This window comes from Ascochyta rabiei, chromosome 4 (assembly GCF_004011695.2).
Source record: "Ascochyta rabiei chromosome 4, complete sequence".
Taxonomy (NCBI): Eukaryota; Fungi; Ascomycota; class Dothideomycetes; order Pleosporales; family Didymellaceae; genus Ascochyta; species Ascochyta rabiei.
The window spans coordinates 1452047-1475132 of NC_082408.1; the positions used below are offsets into that span (position 1 = coordinate 1452047).

A 23086-nucleotide genomic window follows, 5' to 3' on the forward strand; every position below is an offset into this window, starting at 1 on the left:
ACTGCTCTCGTCTTATATAGTCTTAGACTCACACAGGACGTTAAACTTATCAATCAATCAATCAATCAATCAATCAATCAATCAATCAATCAGCACCACTCTGCAGTGGGAGCGCCAAAGGTAGTTATTGGGAAACTGGAGAACCGGCATCTCAGCATCGACGTTGGTTCATGATTTCACATACATACAGCACAGTTGATCGAATATTGCTGTCCAACACCCACACACTCGTATTTCCCGAATATCGAAACCTGTTCATGTAGCGTTTGAAAACTAGGGGGACTGTGCTATGTGACCCGCTAACCACAAATGCAAGCGAAACGCCAACGCTATGCTGCCAGATGCCGCCAGATACCGCCAGATGCGATGTACAAATGTTCGCTCCAAGTGACTGAAGCCTAGTCAGACAGCTCAATAGCATCGTCCTGCGTAGCGCCTGGTCCGACCCCTCCAAAGCTACTTCCAGGCTGTGCAAAGTTCTGTTCTTCTTCCTCGGTGTATTCATCCTCATCGTACTCTCCTGTATAGGCGCCGAACTGGGTCGGGTTGTCGACGTTTTCGTCTTCGTCTTCGTCTTCGTCTTCGCCTTCGCTTGATTCCATTTCTTCGTCGTCGCCATCGAATGAGTCCTCCTCAGTATCACCTGCGACGTTGTCCTCAGCGTCCACATCTACAAGGTCAACACCGCTTGCGCTCCCGTCTTCGCTGTACGGCGGCTGCGTGTAGCCTGGTTGCGCCACATACGAGAACTGCGCCGGGATTGGCGAGGACAGAGCAAGCGGTTCGAGGCCAAGCGTCCGCGGTGTGCTGCCTGGTGAATTGACGTACTGATCGCGATAGGCACGAATTGCTTCTGGACCCTTGCCGTATAGATGCTGTGGTACAAAGCGGCTCGCGCGTCCCCAGTAAGCTGGCTTGTTGCCTTGCGCGGCGCCGACACTTTTGCCAAAACTGGACTGGCGGAAAGACGAAATGGAGGTGCCAAGATTGGGCACGCTGCGACCGAAATCGTGGACAGCTGGGGGCAAGTGTTTTGCACTGGGGGACTCTGCGATTAGATCGCGAGCCTGTGCTATGAGAAGGCTGGAGCGGCCCGTGAGCGATGAGCGCCTGTTGCAAGGTGTTGCGCCAGTGACGGACGGTGATGCTGAACCAGAGGTTGTAAAGGCTTGCTTGGCGGCGCGGATGCGAGCGAGTCGCTCTTCGATGGTGAGTGGCTTGAATGGCGCTTCAGGTGGAAGTGGAGGCTGGAGTACCAAAGATGCATTGGAGCTAGACCTGCGTACGCGTTTGGCTTCGGCGTCGTCTTTGGGCTCCTCATCCGTGGCTGAATCGAAGCTCCGCTTGCGGTGCTTGCTTGGGTCGATGCCCATAGCTCGGAGCTTGAACCAGTCGGTCTCTGTTCGGTCAATGGGCGCCGTCGACCTCTGATAGGCCTCAGAGTAGCTTCTGACGTGCAAGGCATGTTCGTTCATGGTGACAGGCGCGGTCAAGTCGCGTGCGGGTAGTGTTGGAGCGGCTTGTGGAGGTGCAGCTACTTTTGCGTGTGCCGTTTGATCGATTGTCGCCCGGGTATGGCGTTCTTGCGTTCGTCTGGCGCGCCGCGCTGTTGGCTGGCCGTTGATAGACGTTGTTGACGCGCCGTTGGGCTGGTCTGTGCTCACTGCCGATCCGGCTGCAAGAGTTGCGCTCACAGCCTCACCTTTATCGTCGACCAACTGTTCTCGCTGCGCCTTGAGACGCTTCCTCCTCTCCCTTGCCTTGGCGTCACGCTTCTTTCTTTGCACTTGCGCGACCCAGCGCGCGAACACTGCTCGTGCAAAGACCTGATGTCGCTCCTCTTTCTCTGCTGCCTCACGAGCCCGCCGCCGCCATGTCTGCACCTCCGTGGCGACCTCCTCTACAACATTCTTCACCGTGTTCTCAAGAAACTGATACAAAAGTCCATCTTCCCCGTTAAGCATAATGTTCGATGTGAGCGCACTGTACGCTGTTTCCCGTTCTCGGGTCCGTGCCAGTCGCTCCTGCTCCTGCTGCTGTAGTCGTTGCTGTTCCTCCTGGATTAGTCTCTCTCGCTCCTGCTTTGCCCGGAGTTCCTGCTCTTGCTGCTCCCTAAAATGCCGCTGCTTCTCTTCCTGTTGCCGCTGTTGCTCAGCTTCTCGTGCTTGCTGCGCTTCCCTCGCTTTCCGCTCTTGCTCTTCTTGCTCTTGTCTGCGTCGCTCCTTCTTCTGCTTTAGCACAGCTTGCCGTGCTTCTTCTTCTGCTTGCTGCCTCTCAGCGTCTCCTGTCACTGAACTTGGCTGTGGTGGCAACCTGGCTGGTGTGGTCGAAAGCCCCGTCTGCTGTTCACTACGCAACTTCGCGTCTAGCGCAGGTAGCCCGGGAAAGACGAAGGGCTTCGGTGTGTCAAGGGCAGATCGCTCACTAGCTTGCCCAACGCGCGGTGTAGCCTGGACATCTAAGGGTAGACCTTGAGAGACGGGAGACGCATCGCTTCCGAAGGTGAAAGAATTGGGGGGTGTTGACGCGGGGTTTGTGGATTGCAGAGGCAGGGATGCTGCAGCAGTAGCGAATGGATTGGCATTTGCACTAGCAGTAGGTGTGGGAGCGAATTTGATCGTGTTTTTGGCCGCGTCAAAAACTCCGGGCGAAGGCCACCCACCAGTAAATGCTGATGCAGTATTGGCCTGAGCAGGTTGAGACTGCGGTATTGCCTTGGCGATGGGACTGTTTCCAAACGGATTCGTCGAAGGAACAGTGGACGATGGTTGACTTGAAGTAGTGAACGGCGACGCACAGGGGCTTAAACTCGAAGTGTCGTTGGTTGTTATGCGGTTAGGCTTCTGCGCGAAGACATTGGGTTTGGCCGTGGTGCTCTCTGGGATGAACAGCGAATTCTCGTCAGCCATTAGGGTTATGCTAGGATCGACCAGCAAGTTACTAGTCTTCGCTTGCTGCACTGTCATACCCTGGATGATGGCCGAGAACGCACGATTGTAGCGCTTGGACTCAACAAGGCTTTGGGAGAACACCTGCGGCTTAATGCTGTGGGGAACACCTATCGACTTGTTGCTATTGCCCAGTTTTGCAATGTCGAGGTATGTTTGTCCATGTGCGTTTCTTTCAAAATGGAATCCAAATAGCTCACACAGCTTGACAGCATCCTTGTCCTCGTCCATGGCGAGTACACCCTTCAGTTTGTCGATCGTCCAAGCGTCGACGCTTATATCTCCCCGAGGTCCTTTCCGGTATGCATGCCAGATCGAATCGAGTATGACGTGTCGGACGCGATTGAAACCAACTTCGGCAGCACAAGCCATAAGATATGACACACCAGAAGACTTGATAAGGTCCCAGAATTTCTTCCAATTCGCTTGCGCCTGGACCCAGCCTTTGTCGGAGCCAAAGTCAAAAGCTGACTTGGCGGCCTTGAAGATGTCGATCGCAGTCAGGACGCGCTTGTTGTGACGAAGGTCACTCGGTAAGCTATGAAGTTCGTTCTCGAGTTGACTGTTGGCGTAGAGAGAGGCCAGGATCAAGCGATATGCGACAAACTCGGCTTCATTGTCGGAGGTTATGCCCGCTCGTCGATTGTCGTCGTATCGTTCTCGCAGTGTAGTCAGGGTCTGGTTGAACTGTTCCATGTCCTGTTGATGCGAGTAGTCCTCCTTCTCGCTTTGTGCCATCTGATGCATGGATAGTAAGTAGAAGCGTGCAGACGCTTCCAGACACGTGAGTAGTGTCTGAATATCATTGCGCTTTTCTACGACCTGAGTACGTAGGTCCTTGCGCACGGAGCGAGTGCGGTCCCAAATCCAAGCATGCAGATGATCGAAGCCTTCGTTGTCAAGGCGCTTGAAGAGATAGTTTACGGTTTTCTGCCGACATTAAGATGCGGACTCGTGTGGTGATTGTCGTTGCTTACCAAACATGCGGCTGGATTTCGAATGTCAATGACCAGCTCTACGTCAGCACCAGCTGAAGATCGAGTAAAGGCCTTGACCATGCGCGATTCGTCTGGTATTCGATCTCCGTACTCGAGGTATTCGGTTTCGGGTGTCTTTAGGTACGTCAGCCAGTTGTCGCAAGGTAGAATTGTAGGGGCGCACGCATTCTGGTCGCTTGAAGTCTTTCTGGTCTATGCGGCGCACTCTCTCGTATTCCGGGCACATATCGTTACAGCGACCGATCAGCTTGACCGAGTCGCTCAGTTTCATCTGTCCATCAGGGTTCATGAGTCCCTGGTCCTGCAACTGCTTGCGCCAGCTAGGTTGAGCAGCTTGTAGCTGGGCGCATTAGCCATGGCTGTTTGTATGTGCGCAAGTGTTTGATGGTGGGCTCTCGCAGCTTACATAGAGGAATCGGTCGTGGTAGTCGGCTTTGGCGTGCGGGGTCGAGTTGAAGACGGCGCCGTACTTGTTGAGGGGAACGAAGGTGATCCTAGTGTCTCCGGTCAGAATGGGCCACGTGAGACACCGTGTTTCCGCTGTTGTTGTTGCTCGTGCTCGTGCTCGTGCTCGTGCTCGTGCTCGTGCTCGACCTCTTGCTCTTGCTCTTGTTCCTGCGCGGGCTCTTGCCTCTGCTCTCGATCTTGGCCTCTTTCATCCTCTTGCCCCGTCTCCTCCAGTCTCGTTGGCGTGTCTCCGCGGCCCGTGGTGTAGTCAGACAAGGAGACGGGGGCTTACTTCTTTGGCTTTCCCTCGGCGTCCAGCTCTTGCGCATGACTGCCTCCCGTGGCACGCGCACTGGCGCCTCTGTTCTGCGCGCCTCCACCACGCTTCTTCGCGCCGAACGCCGGCTTGTCACCCGCCTCTGTAGACGCGCCATCTAGTCCGCCGCGCGTGTTGCTGCTGCTGCCGCGCCAGATGCCAGTGCTGTGACCTCGGCTACGTCCTCGGCCGCCGCCGCCACGTGCGACTGTCGACATTGTCGCGACTACGCCGAATTCGATGCGCACATACGTGGTCGGCTAGATGGTGCGAGTTGGATCGAGGTGGGTGTGCGCATCAAGTGAAGGAGCGACGGCGAACAAAGTGGACAACGTGTGCAGGCTCGGGTCGTGCTTATTCGCCCAACGCCGGATGTCGGGTGCTGGATGCCGAATGCCGGATGTTGGGTGCTGAGTGCTGAGTGCTGAGTGCTGAGTGCTGAGTGCTGAGTGCTGAGTGCTGAAAGCCAGGCGCGACAGGGCGACAATGCGAGCGGCGATCGCGTTGGGTTGGGAATGGGAAACAAAGAAGCTCCCAGCTTGCTTGTCGCGAACACCAACACGAACAAGCCACACGCTAGCCAAAGACTTGGCGTTTCATCATCACACAACTACCATCCAGCAACACCGACCTCCACACCGCTCCGTTGTCACTTCGTTTCCCTGCTGTTAGCAAACGCATCAACTGCCCAGAGACATTCTTGTATTATATGATGACTAAACCGAAATTCGTTCGTTACCCACCGCCTCGACACCCACGTGCCACAGCCCCCAGCTACATACTCGACTTTTCCACCTTCCTTTCATCGCGCAACAAAGCGGACCGATCTTTCCCTTCCTCTTCCCCTCCCTTTTCCTTCCTTTTCCATCCCTTTCCATCCTTCCCCCCCTCATTCAACTCTGTCCTAGCGGCAGCAGGAGCTCTCAAGGCCGAATCTGATGCTCTCCTCGCTCATTAAACTCCTCATTAGAAGACAGCTGTGCGTTTGTGTTTGTCGTGCAATGCAGTCGTAAGCGGCGTAACATCGTAAGGGTATCTTGCATGATACAAACAGATAGCCTGGTTCTAGGCTTCAAGAAACACTGTGCTCAAGAAAATCATGCCAGAGAGCAGTAGCATGCCGAAGCAAAGTCGTCGTAGCTACAATACAGATGATGCTCCAATAGCGCTGGAACGCAACAAAAAAACCATACTGAGACAAAAGGTGCAGAAAGAAGAATGGAGATGCTTGTCATGAGTCGTTATTGGGATGCCAGGAGATGAAGAGACACGATGAACAGCAGAACACCGAAAATGCTAACAGTTGCGCGCTGGAATACCGTACACCGAATCTTAGAAGCTCAGAAATGATGCAACCCTCGAGGGTCGACGGCGTAGTCGGGTGGCAGGCCATGGAACCCCATGTTAGGGTCCGTCGGCGTCATTGGCATGCTTATGGGTGTGGACGGGAAGCTCATGGGTGTCGTTGCGAACATGCCTTGTTCGTACAGATAGCCAGGGGCGCTCGCCATGGGGGACGCATACTGCGTATAGTCCATGGGAGGTGGAGGCGCATTGAACATGGTGAAAGGATTGACAAACGTTGCATCGTTCGCTGTAAAGCGAGGTGGAGCCTGGCTTGCGTAGTTACTGTTGGGCTGGTAAGTCTGTCCATCGAAGCTGCTCGGCGCTGTAGGGTAAGCTACGGGCTGGCTGTACGAGGCCATGCTGTATGGTAGCTGCATGCAACCGTGATCGGACATGCTTCGTACATCTGGCTTCATCTCTAGCTCTTCTTCTCCTAGGTGCAGTCCGTGCAACGATTGGTCAAAGGACGAATTGGGAGTGGATGCGGCGCAATGCGTCTTGCAGTCATCTTGAGATGCCGTCGGCGTGCAAGGACCTGAAGTGGACACGGCTGTGCCTACTTTCCATTCCTGATGGCAGGTGTCCTGGGCTGTGGTAGACTGGCGAGATGGCTGAACCTCGGCCTGGCTTTGGGCAGTCAAGGGTCGAGGGAAAGGGCCAGTTCGTGGGGGTCCCGGAGCCATCGTAGTCAGCCTCACCATAGTGTCATCAGGCTCGGTCTCGTCTCCCGAGGCTTCGCATATCGTTTCCTGCTCTGCGTTCGCATTGTTCGCGACGGCTCGACGAGGTCGCTTCGTTAGCGGTCGTCTGGTGGGCCTTGGGATGGGCTTCCATGTGTGATATTTGCCCCGGCCCGGGTCTGCATTGCCAGATCCCTCGAAGAGATTGTACTGCATGATGTGGTCTTCGTATGTTTGCGCAACGTCGAACACACTGGGCAGAATCTGATCAAGCGCACGCTTCTTCATCTCCTCGCTGTGAGCAGCGCCCTTGGACGAAGAAAAATGGTCGGCTGATGTCGTCTGGATTGTAAACTTGGCCACGTCGCGCAGCTTACTGATCCATGCGCTTTTGCGTTTCATTTCGTCAATTTCTCGATGGACAAGCATCATCTCTACCGCCAGCGTCGAAAGCTCTACCGAAGTGTCAGTAAGAGCAGCATTTGAAGGTGAGAAAGTACTCACCACTCTTCTTCAGATGTGACGGCTCCTTGTAGATGACCGTCTTAGGCCACCACGGTGGGGTATCTGCTTCAGAAGGAAGCATCTCGTGGTACTTGCCCCAGTCACCGAGTCGTCTAGGTTCAAGAAGTTTGACCCAGTGTGTGACGATACCGCGCAGCGGCTTCATGGTCAGCTCGTCGAACCGACGGTAGAGAAAGTCCTTGAATGCGTCGACGTCGCCGATGTAGAAAGTAAAAGACTCTTCGGTCACGACCTCAATGGTCTGGTTATCGTCAAGGTTGTCGTTAGTAGCATCAACCTTGCGACTTGGTGTCAGCCCCTGACCAAGGGACCGAGTCCTCTTCAAGCTCTTCGATTTCAACAAACCATGTCTGTGAGTGACAGGCTTCTTTTGCCTCCGGGGGGAGGGTTCCTTCTGAAGCGGAGCCGTGTGAGATGACTCTGGCACTACCGGTATGCACTGGGGAATCCCTGCGAGGCATGTAAGCGAGTTGTCTTGGCGATGAACAGTACTATGGTGAGTGAATGTCTTACCTGGTACTTGGGTTGGTGCCGGTTGGAGAGGACGATTCACACCTGACGCGCGACGGCTGAAGCATGTCTGGGCGTTGGTCATGGGTCGTGCCTTGAATAGATGTTCATGACCAGCTAAAGGCTTGTAAACAGGCTCTGTACGGCCGTCCTGGAATACCAGTGTAGCGATGGGAGTAGGGATGGCAACATCGTCGTCATCGTCGGCCAGCTTGTCACCCCCAGCAGTACCCGATGCCATGTTCGTTGTCTGCTACTTGAGTCAGTCATCATGTTCGTGTATATGATAGCAAACAGCGTGTATGGCGCTAACGATCAAGGTGCTATGTAACATTTGAGCGGGCGCGGATGCTGGACCGGGGCGGCGCGCGTCTTGCGGGGAGAGCTCGGTGCCGAAGCCTGACGACATGCAAAGAAAACAGCTCACCTACCTCGGATGGGGGAGGATAATCGCAGTCTTTCGTCAGCACAAACGGGTTCTCGCCATACCCACGCATCTGCGAGCTCGGGCTTTCGTATTTGGTGTTCATGGCGGATCGTCCGTCCTTTGGCACCGGTGGCGCTGCAGCTATAGACCCCGCCATGTGCCGCTGCACCTAGACGTTGATAGCGACAGGCAACGCAGATACGAGACTCGATCGAGCAGGGTGCTTCGGTCGATCGATGCTATTCAACAATGCCAAATGAGGGTACGTTGGATCACACAAGCTCAGGCTGTGGAGACTGGGCAATCGTTAGCAGCTGACGATTCCAAAAAGCCTGATGTCATCGGTCGGTGGAAGCTTCGTCCCATGCATGGTAACGCAAGACGTATAGGGTGCGTAGCTCAGCCACCGCTCAATCATCTGCTTGGGTCCTGGTATTGCTTACCTCAATCGACGGTGTCTGATTCGAGTGGGGATGAAAACTCGGCTTCTGAAGTGCAGTCCGCAGGGGCGAATGTGGAACTGTGAAGCGAAAGGGAGGCTATCGATAGGAAACAACGTGCAAGAGTGTCAGGAAGTTAGAGGCTAAAGGAACCTCAACGACAGTCGCGATATCGCCGCCCCCATTCAGCAGACGCGGACAGAAACTGCCAGGAGATGCAGGTCAATATCCGCCAAGGCAAGCTTGTACGAAAAGCGTAAATCCTACACGTGAAAAGCTTCTAGGGTTGTTTGATATCCTCGGTGCCAGCTAGATAAAACGAAGTTGCGCAAGGTTCGATGGTATTGGTTGCGTGGGTGCAAGACGTCGAGTTGATGGGATGGTACGATAGATCCGAATCTATGGACAAGGACCCGGGGTTTTTAAAGCAGGCCTCACCTCGAAATTGGAGCAGCCGCCCAGGCCGGCGGCATCAGACTTGTTCTTTGGAGCAGCCTCCCGCAATCGTCTAGGAACCCTGAACTCGATGGGCCTACAACAAACAAGCGGCATCCTATCAAGACCCCAGCCTCGAGGCGCGCGGAAGAGGGCAACCGGCAGCCGTCGAGAAGCTTGTTCAAAACGGTCTGCAAGTGCTAGGATTGATTCTTTGATCTGCAGTCTACTCACGTTCCGCCTCCCCCGTAACTGTGTCTTTACCTTTTCGGGAGCTGGCCACCGCGCGAAGGAGGGGCTTGGGCAAGATCGCGACGAGAAAACGAATATCGTTCTTCGCGACTAGATCGCAATCCTGTATACACGCTAATGCAGCTTGACGATGGTTCGAGCACGACTGGAGGCATGCGTTATGGGCCGCTCCGTCCGCTGTCCTTGGCGAGGATCCAACCTGGCGCCAGGGTCGATGCGAGCGGGGAGAATGGGCTGGTGTACGATGAGGACGGAGGAAGCTCCTGGAGCAGCCATCATCGCTCACACCGCTTTTCGAGATTAGATTGGAAAATGCGACAATCCACCCTGCAGTCCATGCGTTCAATGTGCGTTACCCAAAACACCAGCCCTCAGAGACGGATGGGAGACATGGTAAGCGGCAATCCGAACCTAGTGTCACCCTCGTTCGCAATCCCTACTGACATATCATGTCGAAAACACCATCTGCGGGTGCAACCACTTCCCCCCGTTACGCCACCGTGCGGAGCATCATAGAAAATGCCTGATTCGATTCATTGCAAAATCGCAGTAGGCAAAACAGCTCATCGAATAGTCCATCTTGGAGAACGTTGGAAGCGCTGCTCGCGACCGGAATCCTGGTCGACGGTCCAGATTCAGATTTCGACAATCGCACGGCTATCGATCGTAGACAGCACGCTCCCTCTCCTCCCCCGCCCACATGTAATTGCACGACGCAAGTCGCCCGATTTGGACGCTCGCTTACAAGGCCACAACTCACGCGTGATGTATGAATGTGGGGGCACGCGGAGTTGCAGCGACGTTGCAACGGGAATGACTGGCAGCTGAAGGCACCATGTCGGCGATATTGTGGTGTCTTGGGGCGTGTTGGGGTGTTTGATGTGGAATTCGTTATACATGTTCATGGCCAGCGTTTTGCCAGCTTCCTTCTTCCCTACCTAACACAAGGCTTCATGGCACGTCTGTCACAATACAGTACCATGTTCCACACTTGATCCTCCGAGGAGAAGCATGCGTCTTCCAGGTAGGGATGCAGCAGCGACCCCGGTGCTGAACCTCTCGTCTCATCCTGCGGGCAAATCGTTGAGATTTCCCAATTCAGCGTCCCGCATGTTCATTTCTGTGTTCGTCGATATAGCCGCGGGGCGAGGCGAGATCGACTTGACAAGCACAGGCTGGACAAGGTGGCTTCTTGCCGGTAGCAGGCACGCACGCTTCAGCTTAGCTCTGACTAGGGTAGGCTCAGGCCCGCATCTTAGGCTACTCGGGGCTCTTGCCGGCGGTAGGCAAGCCGTGGACCATTCGCAACGGCCAAGCTGCGGAAGGTAGGTAGGCGTAGAACGGCAGGCACAGGCTGTGCAACGGCTGACGAGATGAGGATTTGCAGCGCATATGCATACGTAACTAGGGGATTGAACGGTGTGAATGGCGGTGTTGGCGGTGTTGGCAGTGTTGACGGTGTTGGCGGTGTTGGTAGTGTTGACGGTGTTGGCGGTGTTGGTAGTGTTGACGGTGTTGACGGTGCTAAGATGCACCGAGCAGCACTGCTTTCCTACTCGAGACCTGGGCGCGATCGTGTGGCCTGGCAGTATCGACACACACAGAATCTGGACCTGTCTCTCGAAGCTCGCCTTTCGCCTGCCCGTAGCCTGCCTGTCCCTGCTATACCGATCAGAAGAGCAGCATGAAGGTCCGTGGTTCGCCCCTGCTTCCGGACCCAGCTCCGGATCCCCCCCGTGGACTCTGGCGCTAAGCCAAGTGTGCCTGACAGAGGAATTTTACCCGCCATGGCCCACTCCTTGGTCGAACTCTGTCCCGATCGGGGTGAGGGTGTGACGGTGCGCCCTGAGCTTGTCCCATTCCTGCTCTCGAACCTTGTCGATGAACAGTTCATCACAAAAAGCAAATAGGCTTTGCGCAAGACCCACCCACGACGTCAAACAGAGCGTATTTAGCACATTACATACGCGATTGCAAACGCTGGAGCACCGAGGCAGATCGCCATAGCAGTGAGCACACAGAGGACCAAGACCAATGTACCGAGGCTGTCGGCCCCTTTTCAGACGCCCCGCCGCGTTGACGTTGGCAAAAGTTGAAGGTTGATGAGCGATGCTGCAGCCCGGGTTCAGAGATGCTCGATTGCGCGGAGGCAGGCTGCGAGATAAGGCAGCACTCTGCTGTCAAAGTCAGCCACGTCGTGCAACATGCGCATGCATCGCTCTTACTGACAGCGGCCCCAGGTGCCGCTGCACAGAGAGGTGCTATGCCTCCACGGTCAGACTTGACCTCCTCAACCACCGCTTGTGCCGCTTGCACCGCTTGCACCTGACACACTGCGAATAGGACAGCCACTGTGTAGCGAGTCGCCTGCAACCTCACGTGGCTCAAGCGAATCGCTCACGAGCCGAGCCAAGCCATGACCACATGGCGCAACGCCCACACACCACGGGCACCACCATGGCCCCGTGGGCCCATGGACTAATGGCACACGGCAATGGCCGTTCCACACGACGAGTCCACCGGGCCCATGCCTTGGCGCCCATCTGACCCATGCTGTCCTGCGGGCAATCCCGAAGTCTGACGCCCCGTGCGCCATGGCTGGTGGGGAAGAGAGGCCGCTGGGCCACCCGAGCGGCCAAGGCGCAACGGCTCGCAGCCCCTAGCATCCTGGTGTCACAAGCCTTCTGAGAGCCTCGAGAGCCAGATCTGGTTTACTCTCTCTCTGCGTGTGGCAACGAGGCTGGGACCCCAGAAGCTTGTGCTACCGAGATGGGGAACACGTCATCGCTCAACCTCATGGCCAGTGGGCTCTACATCCCGAATTCCGGAGCTGACCTCTGTGCCTCTACCTATTCTTGCATTATTCACTTTCAACTTCGTCGCTCTTCTACATGCCAACTCCGCAACTTATCCTTGTACAGCCTGCACTCCTCCTCTTACGTCTCGATGGAATGGAGCAAATTCGCTTCCTTGACGAGGTCATAAAACAATCCCTTTCTCCTCACAAGCTCCGCAGGACTGTCAAACTCGGCCACCGTGCCCTTGTCCAGCACAATGATGCGGTCGCTGTCAAGAATGGTGTTGATGCGATGCGCAATCGTGATGATGGTCTTGTTCTTGAACATGCTGGATCGGAGCGTAGTCTGCAGCATCGCGTCGGTTTCCACGTCGACTGCGGCCTGGAAGAGAATCAGTCATGGACGAGAGAGTGTTCATCGAGGAGACAAAACCTACAGTAGCTTCGTCCAAGACAAGGATGTTGGACGGCGCAAGGAGAGCGCGCGCTAACGAGACAAGTTGGCGCTGGCCTGCGCTAAGGTTGGAGCCTCCTTCGTGAATCTGCGCATCCAGCTTGCCTTGCATGCTGGCAACATGCTCTTTGAGACGCGCATGTTCTAGTGCACTCCACAATTCCGTGTCATCGTGAACGTGACCTGGGTCAAGATTGTCACGCACGCTACCCTCAAACAGCGCTGCATCTTGGGGGATGATAGCCAGCCGTCTGCGGAGGTCCAAAAGTCCGATCGCGCTTGTGTTCAGATTGTCGATGCTTACATGGCCCTCCGACGGCTCGATGATGCGGAACAACGCAAGGGTAAGTGAGCTCTTGCCCGCACCTGTGCGCCCGACAACTCCAATCTTCTCATTCGGCTTGATCTGCAGGTCAATGTTCCTGAGAACCAGGTCAAGGCCTGGCCGGTACCGGGTGCTATAGTTGTTGAACGACACAGCACCCTGCGAGGGCCAGCTAATTGGTGGTCGGTTCTTCGAGATGACGTCCGGCGCCTCGCTCGGCAAGGCGGCGTACTCGAGCACGCGTTCCACGGAGACAATGTTGGTCTCCACTTCGACGGTCTGTCGAACAATCCAGTTGAGAGACTGGGTAATCTGAAGTGCATATGACATCGCCAGACCGACACTACCAGCCGTAAGACCGCTATGGCTAGCGACAGAGATGATGGCGAGCCCAGCTGCAGCTAAGATGATGAACGACCCCAAGAACTCTAAGCGCACAGCTAGCCATCTGTTGGCGCTAATGGATGGGTAATAGGCCCTCAGGTTGGCGTCCACTCTCCACTCATTCTCTAGCTCAAAGCGCTTCTGCTGGTTGTATGCACGGATTGTGCTCATACCACTGAGCGACTCCTGGAAATGCGCATAAATGGGGCTGCGGCTGACGCTGTCCAGGCGCTTGAGCTCTCGCGATGTGCGCAGGTAGTACCGCTGGATGTAGAGATACAACGCGCCAAGCGGCAGAATAAGAGCGATGAAGATGGGAGTTCCTGCAGAGATGACAACCAGGGTGAAAACAGCTACGCGGTCACGTCAGTCAAGGGTGTCGCAAACGCACGCCAAGATGGTTACATGCCTCTTGCTGAGTTGACAAACAACATATTGAACGTTCGACTGCGCACATCGTCAGAATCCTTCCGCGGAGATATCGGTAGGGGCGGACTTACGCTAGCACTTCATCAACCTTGTAGATATCGCTAGAACGGTTCAGTCAGCAACAGAACACGTTGAGAAGAGGAGGACATCAGATGCAGGATCTGCGAATAGAAGCTGCATGATCGGTGCAGCATGTGGGACTGGATCGAGACGTTAACCCAGGTTAAAACAAACGTACCTTGAGAACCGGTTGAGGATGCGTCCTGCGGGTGTTGTTTCGAAAAAACTCATTGGAGAGCGGAACATGGCAAACGCCATCCGCTCATGCAGTTTGCGACTGGCCTATGTTTCATATTAGCCTTGCGTAGCACAGCGCTGAGAGTAGACAGCGGCGCACCTCGATAGAGCAGAAGATCCAAAGAATGAGTGTCTGCACAACCACAAGGGCAGCCGAACCGACACCAAACGCAAAGTAGACACCAATGTACTTGGCTACATGTGAATTGCCACCGACGCGCTGGTTCTCCTCAGACCATTGCTTCAGCCAGACACTCGCACCTGCATGATGTTAGCGTCTGTCTTCTCGACATGGAAAAAACGACGAGCCAATCGCGAATGACTTACCGACAGATGCTGTCTGAGCGCCGGCTAGAAGTGCTAAATAAATAGCAACTGCGACTAGGTTGCTAGTCTTTGCATACTCGGCATACACTGACCATTTAACCTTGCCCTGTTCCGAGAACTCCTTTGACTGCTTGCTCTTGAGACCATTCTCTTCGTCTGAGGTCTTGCCACGTGGACCCTTGAAACTGGCAGTGCTGGCACGGCGAAGCGTTGCGAAGCTATGTTTGCGGGCCGTGCCGTTGGTAGTTCGCAGAGGCGCAAGGTGTGATGCGCCTTCCTGAGCAGCCTCGGCTTCGTCCCGGTCTTGATCTTCGTCCGACGCCGGGCTTCCGCCGTACACTGTAGAATCTTCGTCGCTCGTGACGCTATCGGACGGTGCGCTGTCCTCGTTCTGGTCTTCGTTTTGCGATGTCTTGATCAAGCTCGCAATCTCACCCTTCATCGCCATGAGCTGAGTGTAGCTGCCCCTCTCGAGGATCTTGCCCTCGCGGAGGAGTAGGATCATATCGGCTTCTACTAACACAGGAATGGAGTTGGTTGCCAGGATCCTGGTCTTACCAGCCAATAGACCGTTGGGACCAAGAACGTTGTTGATCAAATGTCGTCCAACATGCTGATCTACAGCGGACAGACAGTCGTCAAGAAGATAGACGTCTGCCCGAGCGTATACGGCACGCGCAAGCGTAAGACGTGCCTTTTGGCCGCCAGACAAGGAGATTCCACGTTCACCGACTTCCGTCTGGTCCCCATCCGGAAGCTGGGCGAAGTCATCACGTAAAGCACAAGCAGCCACTGTCTTGTCGTAGAATTGGGGATCCCAGCGATGGCCAAAGACAATATTCTCTCGCACAGACGCGTTCATGACCCAAGCTTGCTGTGGTACATAAGCTGACTTTCCATGAAGCACAACCTCGCCCTTGATCTTCCACAGATCGCCAAGGACAGCCTGCAAAAGTGAAGATTTTCCGGAACCCACGCGACCGACAATGCACGCAAGATCGCCCTTGTGAGCAGAGAAATTGATCTCTTCAAGGGCACGACGTTCGGCGTTCTTGTCCCAAGTGAAGCTTGCATCCCGGATGCGAACCGACTCGTCACCAGTTTCCTCGGCGGCAGGCTCGCGACGAACAGCATCGGCTTGAAGTTCGTCGGCAGTCAGGTAACCTGTGATACGGCTGACTGCAACGCTGGCTTCAACAATTGCTGTAATGACCATAGGCAAGATAGCAAGTGGGAACGTGAGCAAGTTGAATAGGGTCAAAGCAGGAAAGACGATGTCGGTAGTGAGGGGACGACTCTGGGTCCAGACGAAAACGCCAAAAGTGGAGCAAGATACCAGGAATGGAGTGGTCGACCATGTGAAGGTGGAGAAGGCTTGGGTAGCACCGATCTTGCGTAACGTCTTGAGCTCTTGCTCGTTTCGGATGTGGTTCAGACGGCTGGCGAAAGCGGTGGTCCAGGCGTAAAGCTTGATAGACTTCATGTTGTTGAGAATCTCCGAAATCAGCTTGGTACGCGAGTCCTTGTTCTTCATCTGCTCCTTCTGCAGTGTCTTCATCAGACGCGCAATGACACCGTTGATAGGAATCATGATGATCATGACCGCTACGCCTGCAAAACATGCTGCACCGAGAAGCTGGTATAGAGAGAGCATACAAAGCACAATCTGGAAAGGGGCGGACCACAACTGCTGTCCGTACTGGGCTAGGTCCTGGAGACGTTGCGTGTCAACAGCCATGTAGTTGACAATGTCGCCAGTCGACTTGGTGGCTCGACCCTCGTTGGAGAGACGCGTGGACTTTGAGTAGATGGCAGCGGTCAAGCAGGATTTGATGCGCATGCCCGTCTCGAACGATCGCTGAAAGTACTGGTGGAGGCAAGCTGTCTGCGAGACGGAAACGGCGAACATGCCGAGAGCAATGGCAGCTCCTCGTACAACTGGCTGGGGATGAGCTGGCTGCCCATCATGACTCTGATACGAGGCTACGAAGCTGATCAGAAGTCTCAGTAGTTGAGGCTGGACGAAATTAAGACAGTCGCTGACAGTCTTGATACAAGCACCGCGAAAGTAGGGGCCACCAAAAGAACGAAACAGAGCCATCCAGAGGGAAGGGCTTTTCTTGCTTTCCATCTCATGAGTCCAGTTCTCGTCGAATGTCTCAGCGGTGTGCTTGGTCGAGTCGCGTTTGCGCAAGTTCCATAGATCATCCTGTGTCAGAAAATGCTTGTAGCCGCGCTTCATCATGGGCGTCATCCAGCCAAAGGTCAAGACTGAGAAGATATCAGCGTATTCGTAGGGACACTCGTCGTCGTCACCCAACGCATCGTAGTCGCTGAGTCTCTTCTGCACCAGCCATTCAAGGGCAAACTCAATGGCCGCCAGAGCCACGCTAGCAGTGAAGACGGCGAAGTAGGCTGGGTGCTCCGTGTACAACTTCTGAGCAACCAGCGAGCGGAGCTTGACGGCGCTTGCAACGAGGAAGAGCAGCCAGTAGAAGAGGACGACTCCATTAGCATTGCGCGAGCGCCAGTGCTCGACATACTGGATGTACGAGATAACGAACAGCGAGACGGTGGTGGCAGCGGTAGCCCAGAAGCGGAAATCGCCAGCCCAGATGCCGGTCAGGTACTCGATCTGGAGGGCGGCTTGCACGGCCGTGGTGGCGATGAGGGCTCCGAGCGTAATCTGCGTGGCGGGCATAAAGTCAGCGAGAGTCGACGCCTATGGTTGCGCGAACACAGCAGTGCGGTGCCTACCAGCTTTGCGTAGAAATGCCAATTGCACTTCACCGGCTGCGGGGTGCACTTTCTGTACAGGTAGAACAGCGCGCCCACGCCTCCTACAATTCCCCACACGGCGACGGCCATGATCCAGACGTCGAGGAAGCAGGGCGTAAAGTCGAAGCGAATGGGGCTCATGGGGCCCCAGCCCTCGCTGTTGCCGCATAGCGGCTGACCGTTGTTCTTGGAGGCATGGAGATAACCATAACCAGGTCCAGCGTCAGAGCCAGAACCATAACCAGAACCAGAACCAGAACCAAAACCGTAGCGGATGCCGGCGCCGTGCTCGAGCGGAGAAGAGGGCAAGAAGGGAACTTGCTGGCCCTGCATTGAGTGTGTCGTGTGCGCGCTGCCGGGCTCTGTATTGCAGCGTCACGGGCAGGACAGTACAAGGCGTGCGAGAGGCAAAAGGGCGCGCGTGGTTGGGTGTAAGCTTTTCGACAGGCGGCGATTGAGAGCTCGGACGCGCCTTCCGTCATCCATTCAGTGGTCAGCCCGCGGGGGTTTGTCAGCCTCCAGCAAGGCTGTGACGCTGCTTTCAACCTTCTCTCCTCTCATGTACCAGCGACATTGCAGGTGAGCAGGTCGACAGTCTGCCACTGCCACTGCCACGTGACAGACACACCAAAAACGGCTCGCATTGCACGGTTGGCGTCCTGACGTGCACCATGTGACAAGCTTCGGACCCTTCCCAGCTTATCCGGCTCACGAACCATCGCCGCGCCATGTCTCGGTCTCGGTCACGTGCAGCAGTACCACACCTCAACACCTCCGTTCCTGTGGTTGTTGAAAGCCTGACACAACAGCATGGTTGGCATTTCAGACACGGCATTTCAGTCTCGTGATACTACCCCCCATAGGTTATGTTGAAGTCGCTCCAAAACTTCTGAGATCTCGACTCAATTAGTCTTTTGGTCTACTCTGTAGACATCACACTGCGGAAGATAAGTCAAATGCACCGCAATGGCTGGCAGCAAGCATCGACAATGTCCAAAGGTGTATCGTTTTATTGTAGTACCGTGACGGATCGACTATATTTACCCTGTCGTGCCCATCGATTTTTGTCTGCTAGAAGTGCTTCTATATACAAGCGCGCGTGCTTAAATGACAAGATTATCCCAAGTACCGTACAAATGCAACGCCGAATATGCAACGCTTTTCTAACAAGTACGCCTAAATGTGGATGCTGAGCCCAATGTGTGTTCGTGGAAACTGCAAAGACAGCCTGTTCGGTGGTTAAGAGAACGCGTCCCGGTTCGCAGAGAAACTCATCTCAATCTCCTTCTCCAGGCTCGTGACATCGTAGTTGAGACTGAGCCTGTCCCGTCCGAGCGTGCGCTCGATTTGTATCTCCTTCTCGACGGTCGGCGTCCCATCCGGCGTCCCATTTAGACTGGTAGTGAACCCGCTGCCAAAATAGTCCGTCTTGGAGGCATGTAGTTGCCTAGTCCTGGCCATGCGCAGCCCCGGTGTGCTGCTGGGTGTGCTCTCTGGCGATTCATAGAGGCTGGATGGAGTGGGGATACCAAGCTGAAAGTCCTTCTCGGCGGTCGGCGTACTTTCGACAATGACCTTCTCCATAATCTTGCTAAAGCTGGATGCCGTGTCTGGACGATCGCGCTCAAAGTCTTCGTCACCTACATCCATAGAGACGGGTATCCCATTGGCTATATTGTAGTTGCGCTGAAGGTACTGCTGTAGCCTATACTCTTGGCGGGACCAGCTTTCGTCTACCAGACCCAGTGCAGCTTTGATGTCCTGATCAGATATGCCAATCGACGATCCGCGATCTCGACCGCTCTTGGACGTGACTTTACTGGCTTTGTTTACGAGTTTGCTTCGAACAGAAACTGTCTTTGAGGTGGTATGGATGGAGGCGTCGTCTCGCATTTGCTTTACTTGGTCCTCAGTGCGTTTAAGTGCCATTTGACGCGATTCTTGCATCGTAGGAAGGTGAAGCAGTGTGGTGTTACGGTGGAGGGCGTTGACGAGGTCGGTGAAACCGTTCAGTGCAATGTCATTCATCTCGCAATAGAGGTACTGTAGAGATGTGTTGGTCTTGAGCACATCGGCGAGGGTGCTTGCGCCTTGTAACCCAAGCTTTTGGTCTGTGACGAGTTAGCAGTGCGACGACAGGAAACCAAAACCCTTACATCGGATGTACAGGACGCGCAGTGTGCAGTTGTACTGCAGCCCTCGCAATGCTCTGTTGACCCCAACACCCAGCTTCGTGGTTTCCAGCCGTGAGTCCTCTCCTGACATATCAAGCCACTCAAGGCTTCTGTTGTCAGAGAACATCTTTTCCAGCGCTTGACATGTCTCCTCTGAAGCATCGCTCGGTAATGAAGCGCGAGAGATGTCAAGTTGTCGAATCGTGTTGTTTTGGGCTAACGCCAAAATCATCTTGCGGAAATCAGCTTCCTCTTCAAACTCGAGCAAGCGAATCGTAAGGTGTGCTGGGGCATAGCCGGCTGCAATAGCTTTCGTGAGCTTCACGAGGTCCTTTTCAATGTAGTTCTCGCTGACATCCAAATGAAGATCCCTGGCTTTGCCAGGATCGTCGGTCATAGATTGCAGTAGATATGCGACGTCTTTCCCGGTGATGTAGCAGTGGTCCAATCTCAGCTCTCGCAGGCCTTTGGATTGCTTGGTATTGACGAGATAACTAGTAGAGTCAGTTGCTGCTGAACTACATGAGCAGAGCTGTCCTACCTTGCGATCGCGTCAATCGTCGCAGCGTTGAGGGATGTGCCGCTCCAACTCAGCTCTTGTAATCTCATCACATTCAGCGTTTCCACGGATATCAGAGGCTCGGGACCTGATGTACGCGCGACATGTGATAAGTCCAACTTTGTGAGATATGCAAAACAGCCAATTTGCGAGTCAAACAAGGTTGGCGAAAGCCGGAAGGGATTCGAAGAGAGGTTGAGTGCCTCCAGTGTATTCTCCTGAGGTCGAAGAGAATCCAAGATAAGAGACAGTGCGCGGTCGGTCAAACCACAGCGACTCATTTCGAGTGCACGCAAGTGGCAGGCTCGCTCCACAGCTGCTGCTACTAGGTAGTCCAAGTCGGTTTCTCCAAGCTGAATGTCGTTCAACGCAATCCAATCGACATTTGTCGTCTGATATTTGCAGAGGGGAAACAGTGCCTCTACTATACCGCACCCCGTGTCTCTGGCGCTCGTCTTGGCATCTGTAAAGTCTTTGGGCTTCTTCTTGATGCAAGACGTGAAGTCCATGCGTCGTAGCTTGCGGTTGGTCAAAGCCAAAGCCCGAATTTCTTGTACGAGCAAGCAGGACCGTGAGAGGTTGTCGATGTCCATACGTGCATATGTTCCTCGCTTGGTCTTGGTACACACATGCTCGGCTCCGTGGTCGTCCATCAGGCCATTCAGGATGTCCAGGTGTACGTCTTTGAATGATATGCCTGCAAAACTCTCGTTGTATCGCAGCGCTCGCATGACGGCAAGTAGTTCGTGCACGGTGTACTGATTCCGTCTTAGCCCAATAGGACGAAGCAGTTCAAATCGTGGCGAATCTTCGTCTGGATAAGTGATTTGATAGCTGATGTTCTCGGGTTGTACGCCGTATGCGATGCAGTAGCCAATCAGGGTGCGATCCAAAGAGTCCTGATCGATGGTGTGAACCTGCGACTGGCGGAGAATGTCATGTCTCACAGGCTCAGGAACGACGAAATGATAGGGTCTGGACTCCCACTCGGGCCGCATAGTTTCTTCGACGTAACGTAGGCGGACCGCAATATCATGCGATGCGAGTGACGCCAGGTGGAAAGTCTTGGCTTTCTCCAGAGGTTTTCTGAGCGGGTTAGAGCAGACTTGGCGAGTAACAAGGTTGACTTACCTAAACGTCAAATGAAAAGTGTCGTCAACCTCGCTCAGAACGCACTCGGTAAGTGCGAGGATGCCGTGCGAGGACTGAGAGTGGAGTGAAGCCAAAGAAGGACTAGACGACCGCTGAGAAGGGGGCTTGAACAAGGGAATCAAATGTACCTTGTGCACGCCGATTGCAAGGAAACAAACAGAAGCAGAGAGCTTGCCCAGGTCTTCAGAGGATGCCCTGGATGCAGTCTTGCCCGGCTCTCTTATGACGACCTTGTAGATGGCGTAGTGTGGAGGTACGTAGTCGCGCTCTGCCTCGACCACGCGTGCTGCGAGGTGCGAGTTGTACGCAGAGAGCGGGTTGGCATCGGCCAGGCGTGCGCTGTTGGAGGCGTTTCGTATTCTCGCCATCCAATTGTGCATCTCCTCTGGGTCTCCAAATTGCAAGGTCATTGAGGAGGCCTGATTGGTCTCATCATCTAGGTAGTAGACGTCGAGCGCAAAGTAGGGGCCTCCATCTGGCGCATGGAACACGGCTACGATATGGCGTAAGGGGGTCCCCATATCACGATCTCCCGAGGCATCTGAGGCGAGCGATTGGGCTTCTTGTGCGGAGCCGGTCGAAGGGCTTTGGCTGTGTCGGTAGGTCGATACGCGGTTGCTACTGTTGTTTGGCGAAGGCACGCTGGTTGCCGTTAGCACTCGTTTTCGTTCTTTGTCCTTTATCCAGATGTACGTGTATACACATCCACGGCCAGAGAGAAGGAGAAAGAGCGCGAGCTTACCCGGAGAATACGTCTGATGCCTTGGACTGGCTCTTGAAGCGGATCAGGTGCGTCTCGGTCAGGACCAGATACTCCTTCTTCTTTCTGAACATGGAGCTGCTCGTCTGGACCTCGCCATGCTGCAGGACGTGGCGGCTGTGGGTCTCGTCGATGGGAAAGTCGAAGCCCATGGAGGTGCGGGTCGAGGTGGCAGAGAGCGGCTCGTCGTCATAGAACTTGGAGCTCATCAGCGAGCCAAAGACGGAGCTTGCGCGCTTGCCCTGTCCTCGGTTGGGCAGCTGGGGGCGTGGTCGTGCGACAGGGACGGAGGACTCGGCGATGGCGTTCTCGTCGATGGACTGCTTCTCGCTGTGGCCGGACACGTCGGACAGGCTGGACATGAACGAGGCGGTGCGGCGCTTGCGCAGCAGATTGGCGGGCTGCGACTCATCTTTCTTGGGGGTGATGCTGGTGAAGGCGCTGAGGGAGCTGCCGAAGATGCTCCTGCGCTTGTCCCTGGACATGGCGGGCGAATGTCGTGGATCGCGTGCGTAGGCGTTGGCGTGCGCCGCCCCTCGCGAGGTCAGCGGCGGTAGTGGCACATGCGGAGGGCCACGGGCAGCGGCAGAGTGAAGGGGGCACGCGCAGAGCGGATGTCGGGGCTTGCGAAATGTCGAATTGGGCGACCAATGGCGGCGCAAATTACACGTGGTACTGGTGGTGCATGGGGAGCGGCCGGGGGTTTCGACCGGAGGCTTTGCGTAGATGTTCCAGACGATACGGCGATACGGCGATACGGCGATAGGAGCGATTGCGTGTCAGGGTGCGAGAGGGGGGGGGTGCGTGGAGAGTGCAGTAGCAGTAGCAGTAGCAGTAGCAGTGGCAGTGGCAGTAGCAGTATCATTCATGTCAGGTACAAAAGTGGGCAGCTGGCAGTTGGCGGATGGCTCATGGCGCGTGGCAGACTGGCTGACCATGGCTGGCCGGTGTCATGATTGATGATTCGCAGGCCACGACCAACCAGACAGACTGCCCTGCGGCCCTGCCCTGTCGTCCTGTCGTCCTGTCGTCCTGTCGTCCTGTCGCCCTGTCGCCCTGTACCTGCTTCGCACTGTACCGACTTCGTACTGCACCAGCCCTGGCTCTGGGGACCGACGGCCGTCGACGTGGGGCGGCTCGGCGGGAACCACGCTGATTACGGCGCGTTTCACAGAATCACGCTCAGCAGACCAAGCCGGCGCTGTTGGTTCACTGTGCGCTGCTTGCGCTCACCAAGCACGCACTCACCCAAGCACGCATTCACCCAAGCACGCATTCACCCAAGCACGCACTCACCCAAGCACGCATTCACCCAAGCACGCATT

General features: G+C 55.2%; 4 protein-coding genes across 4 annotated transcripts, besides 12 other annotated features; all 4 read right to left on the reverse strand.

The window, feature by feature from the left end:
- Positions 1 to 48: part of a mobile genetic element that runs on past the window's edge.
- Positions 49 to 92: a tandem repeat.
- Positions 93 to 398: 306 nt separating this feature from the next.
- On the reverse strand, positions 399 to 4927 carry EKO05_0002891 (actin cytoskeleton and mitosis protein; the record flags this gene model as incomplete). Its single annotated transcript, XM_038937747.1, has 5 exons — positions 399 to 3878; positions 3926 to 4060; positions 4110 to 4286; positions 4353 to 4440; positions 4686 to 4927. 5 exons carry the CDS (start codon positions 4925 to 4927, stop codon positions 399 to 401), a joined length of 4122 nt encoding a protein of 1373 aa, XP_038801457.1.
- Positions 558 to 591: a tandem repeat.
- Positions 2124 to 2275: a tandem repeat.
- Positions 4497 to 4538: a tandem repeat.
- Positions 4541 to 4613: a tandem repeat.
- A 149-nt stretch (positions 4928 to 5076) lies between the features above and the next one.
- Positions 5077 to 5112: a tandem repeat.
- A 4-nt stretch (positions 5113 to 5116) lies between these two features.
- Positions 5117 to 5172: a tandem repeat.
- Positions 5173 to 6049: 877 nt separating this feature from the next.
- Positions 6050 to 8301, reverse strand: EKO05_0002892 (uncharacterized protein; the record flags this gene model as incomplete). The annotated part of the gene is made up of 4 exons (XM_059636039.1): positions 6050 to 7191; positions 7241 to 7711; positions 7775 to 8024; positions 8203 to 8301. 4 exons carry the CDS (start codon positions 8299 to 8301, stop codon positions 6050 to 6052), a joined length of 1962 nt encoding a protein of 653 aa, XP_059492022.1.
- Positions 8302 to 12261: 3960 nt separating this feature from the next.
- EKO05_0002893 (ATP-binding cassette glutathione S-conjugate transporter ycf1) lies at positions 12262 to 17449 on the reverse strand (the record flags this gene model as incomplete). Its single annotated transcript, XM_038937770.2, has 8 exons — positions 12262 to 12504; positions 12560 to 13638; positions 13695 to 13732; positions 13786 to 13815; positions 13953 to 14056; positions 14112 to 14272; positions 14339 to 17024; positions 17096 to 17449. 8 exons carry the CDS (start codon positions 17447 to 17449, stop codon positions 12262 to 12264), a joined length of 4695 nt encoding a protein of 1564 aa, XP_038801460.2.
- Positions 17341 to 17383: a tandem repeat.
- A 906-nt stretch (positions 17450 to 18355) lies between the features above and the next one.
- On the reverse strand, positions 18356 to 22246 carry EKO05_0002894 (uncharacterized protein; the record flags this gene model as incomplete). Its single annotated transcript, XM_038938129.1, has 5 exons — positions 18356 to 19227; positions 19273 to 19784; positions 19832 to 20935; positions 20981 to 21643; positions 21744 to 22246. 5 exons carry the CDS (start codon positions 22244 to 22246, stop codon positions 18356 to 18358), a joined length of 3654 nt encoding a protein of 1217 aa, XP_038801461.1.
- Positions 22247 to 22574: 328 nt separating this feature from the next.
- Positions 22575 to 22622: a tandem repeat.
- A 24-nt stretch (positions 22623 to 22646) lies between these two features.
- Positions 22647 to 22695: a tandem repeat.
- Positions 22696 to 22768: 73 nt separating this feature from the next.
- Positions 22769 to 22821: a tandem repeat.
- The last annotated feature ends 265 nt before the right edge of the window (positions 22822 to 23086 follow it).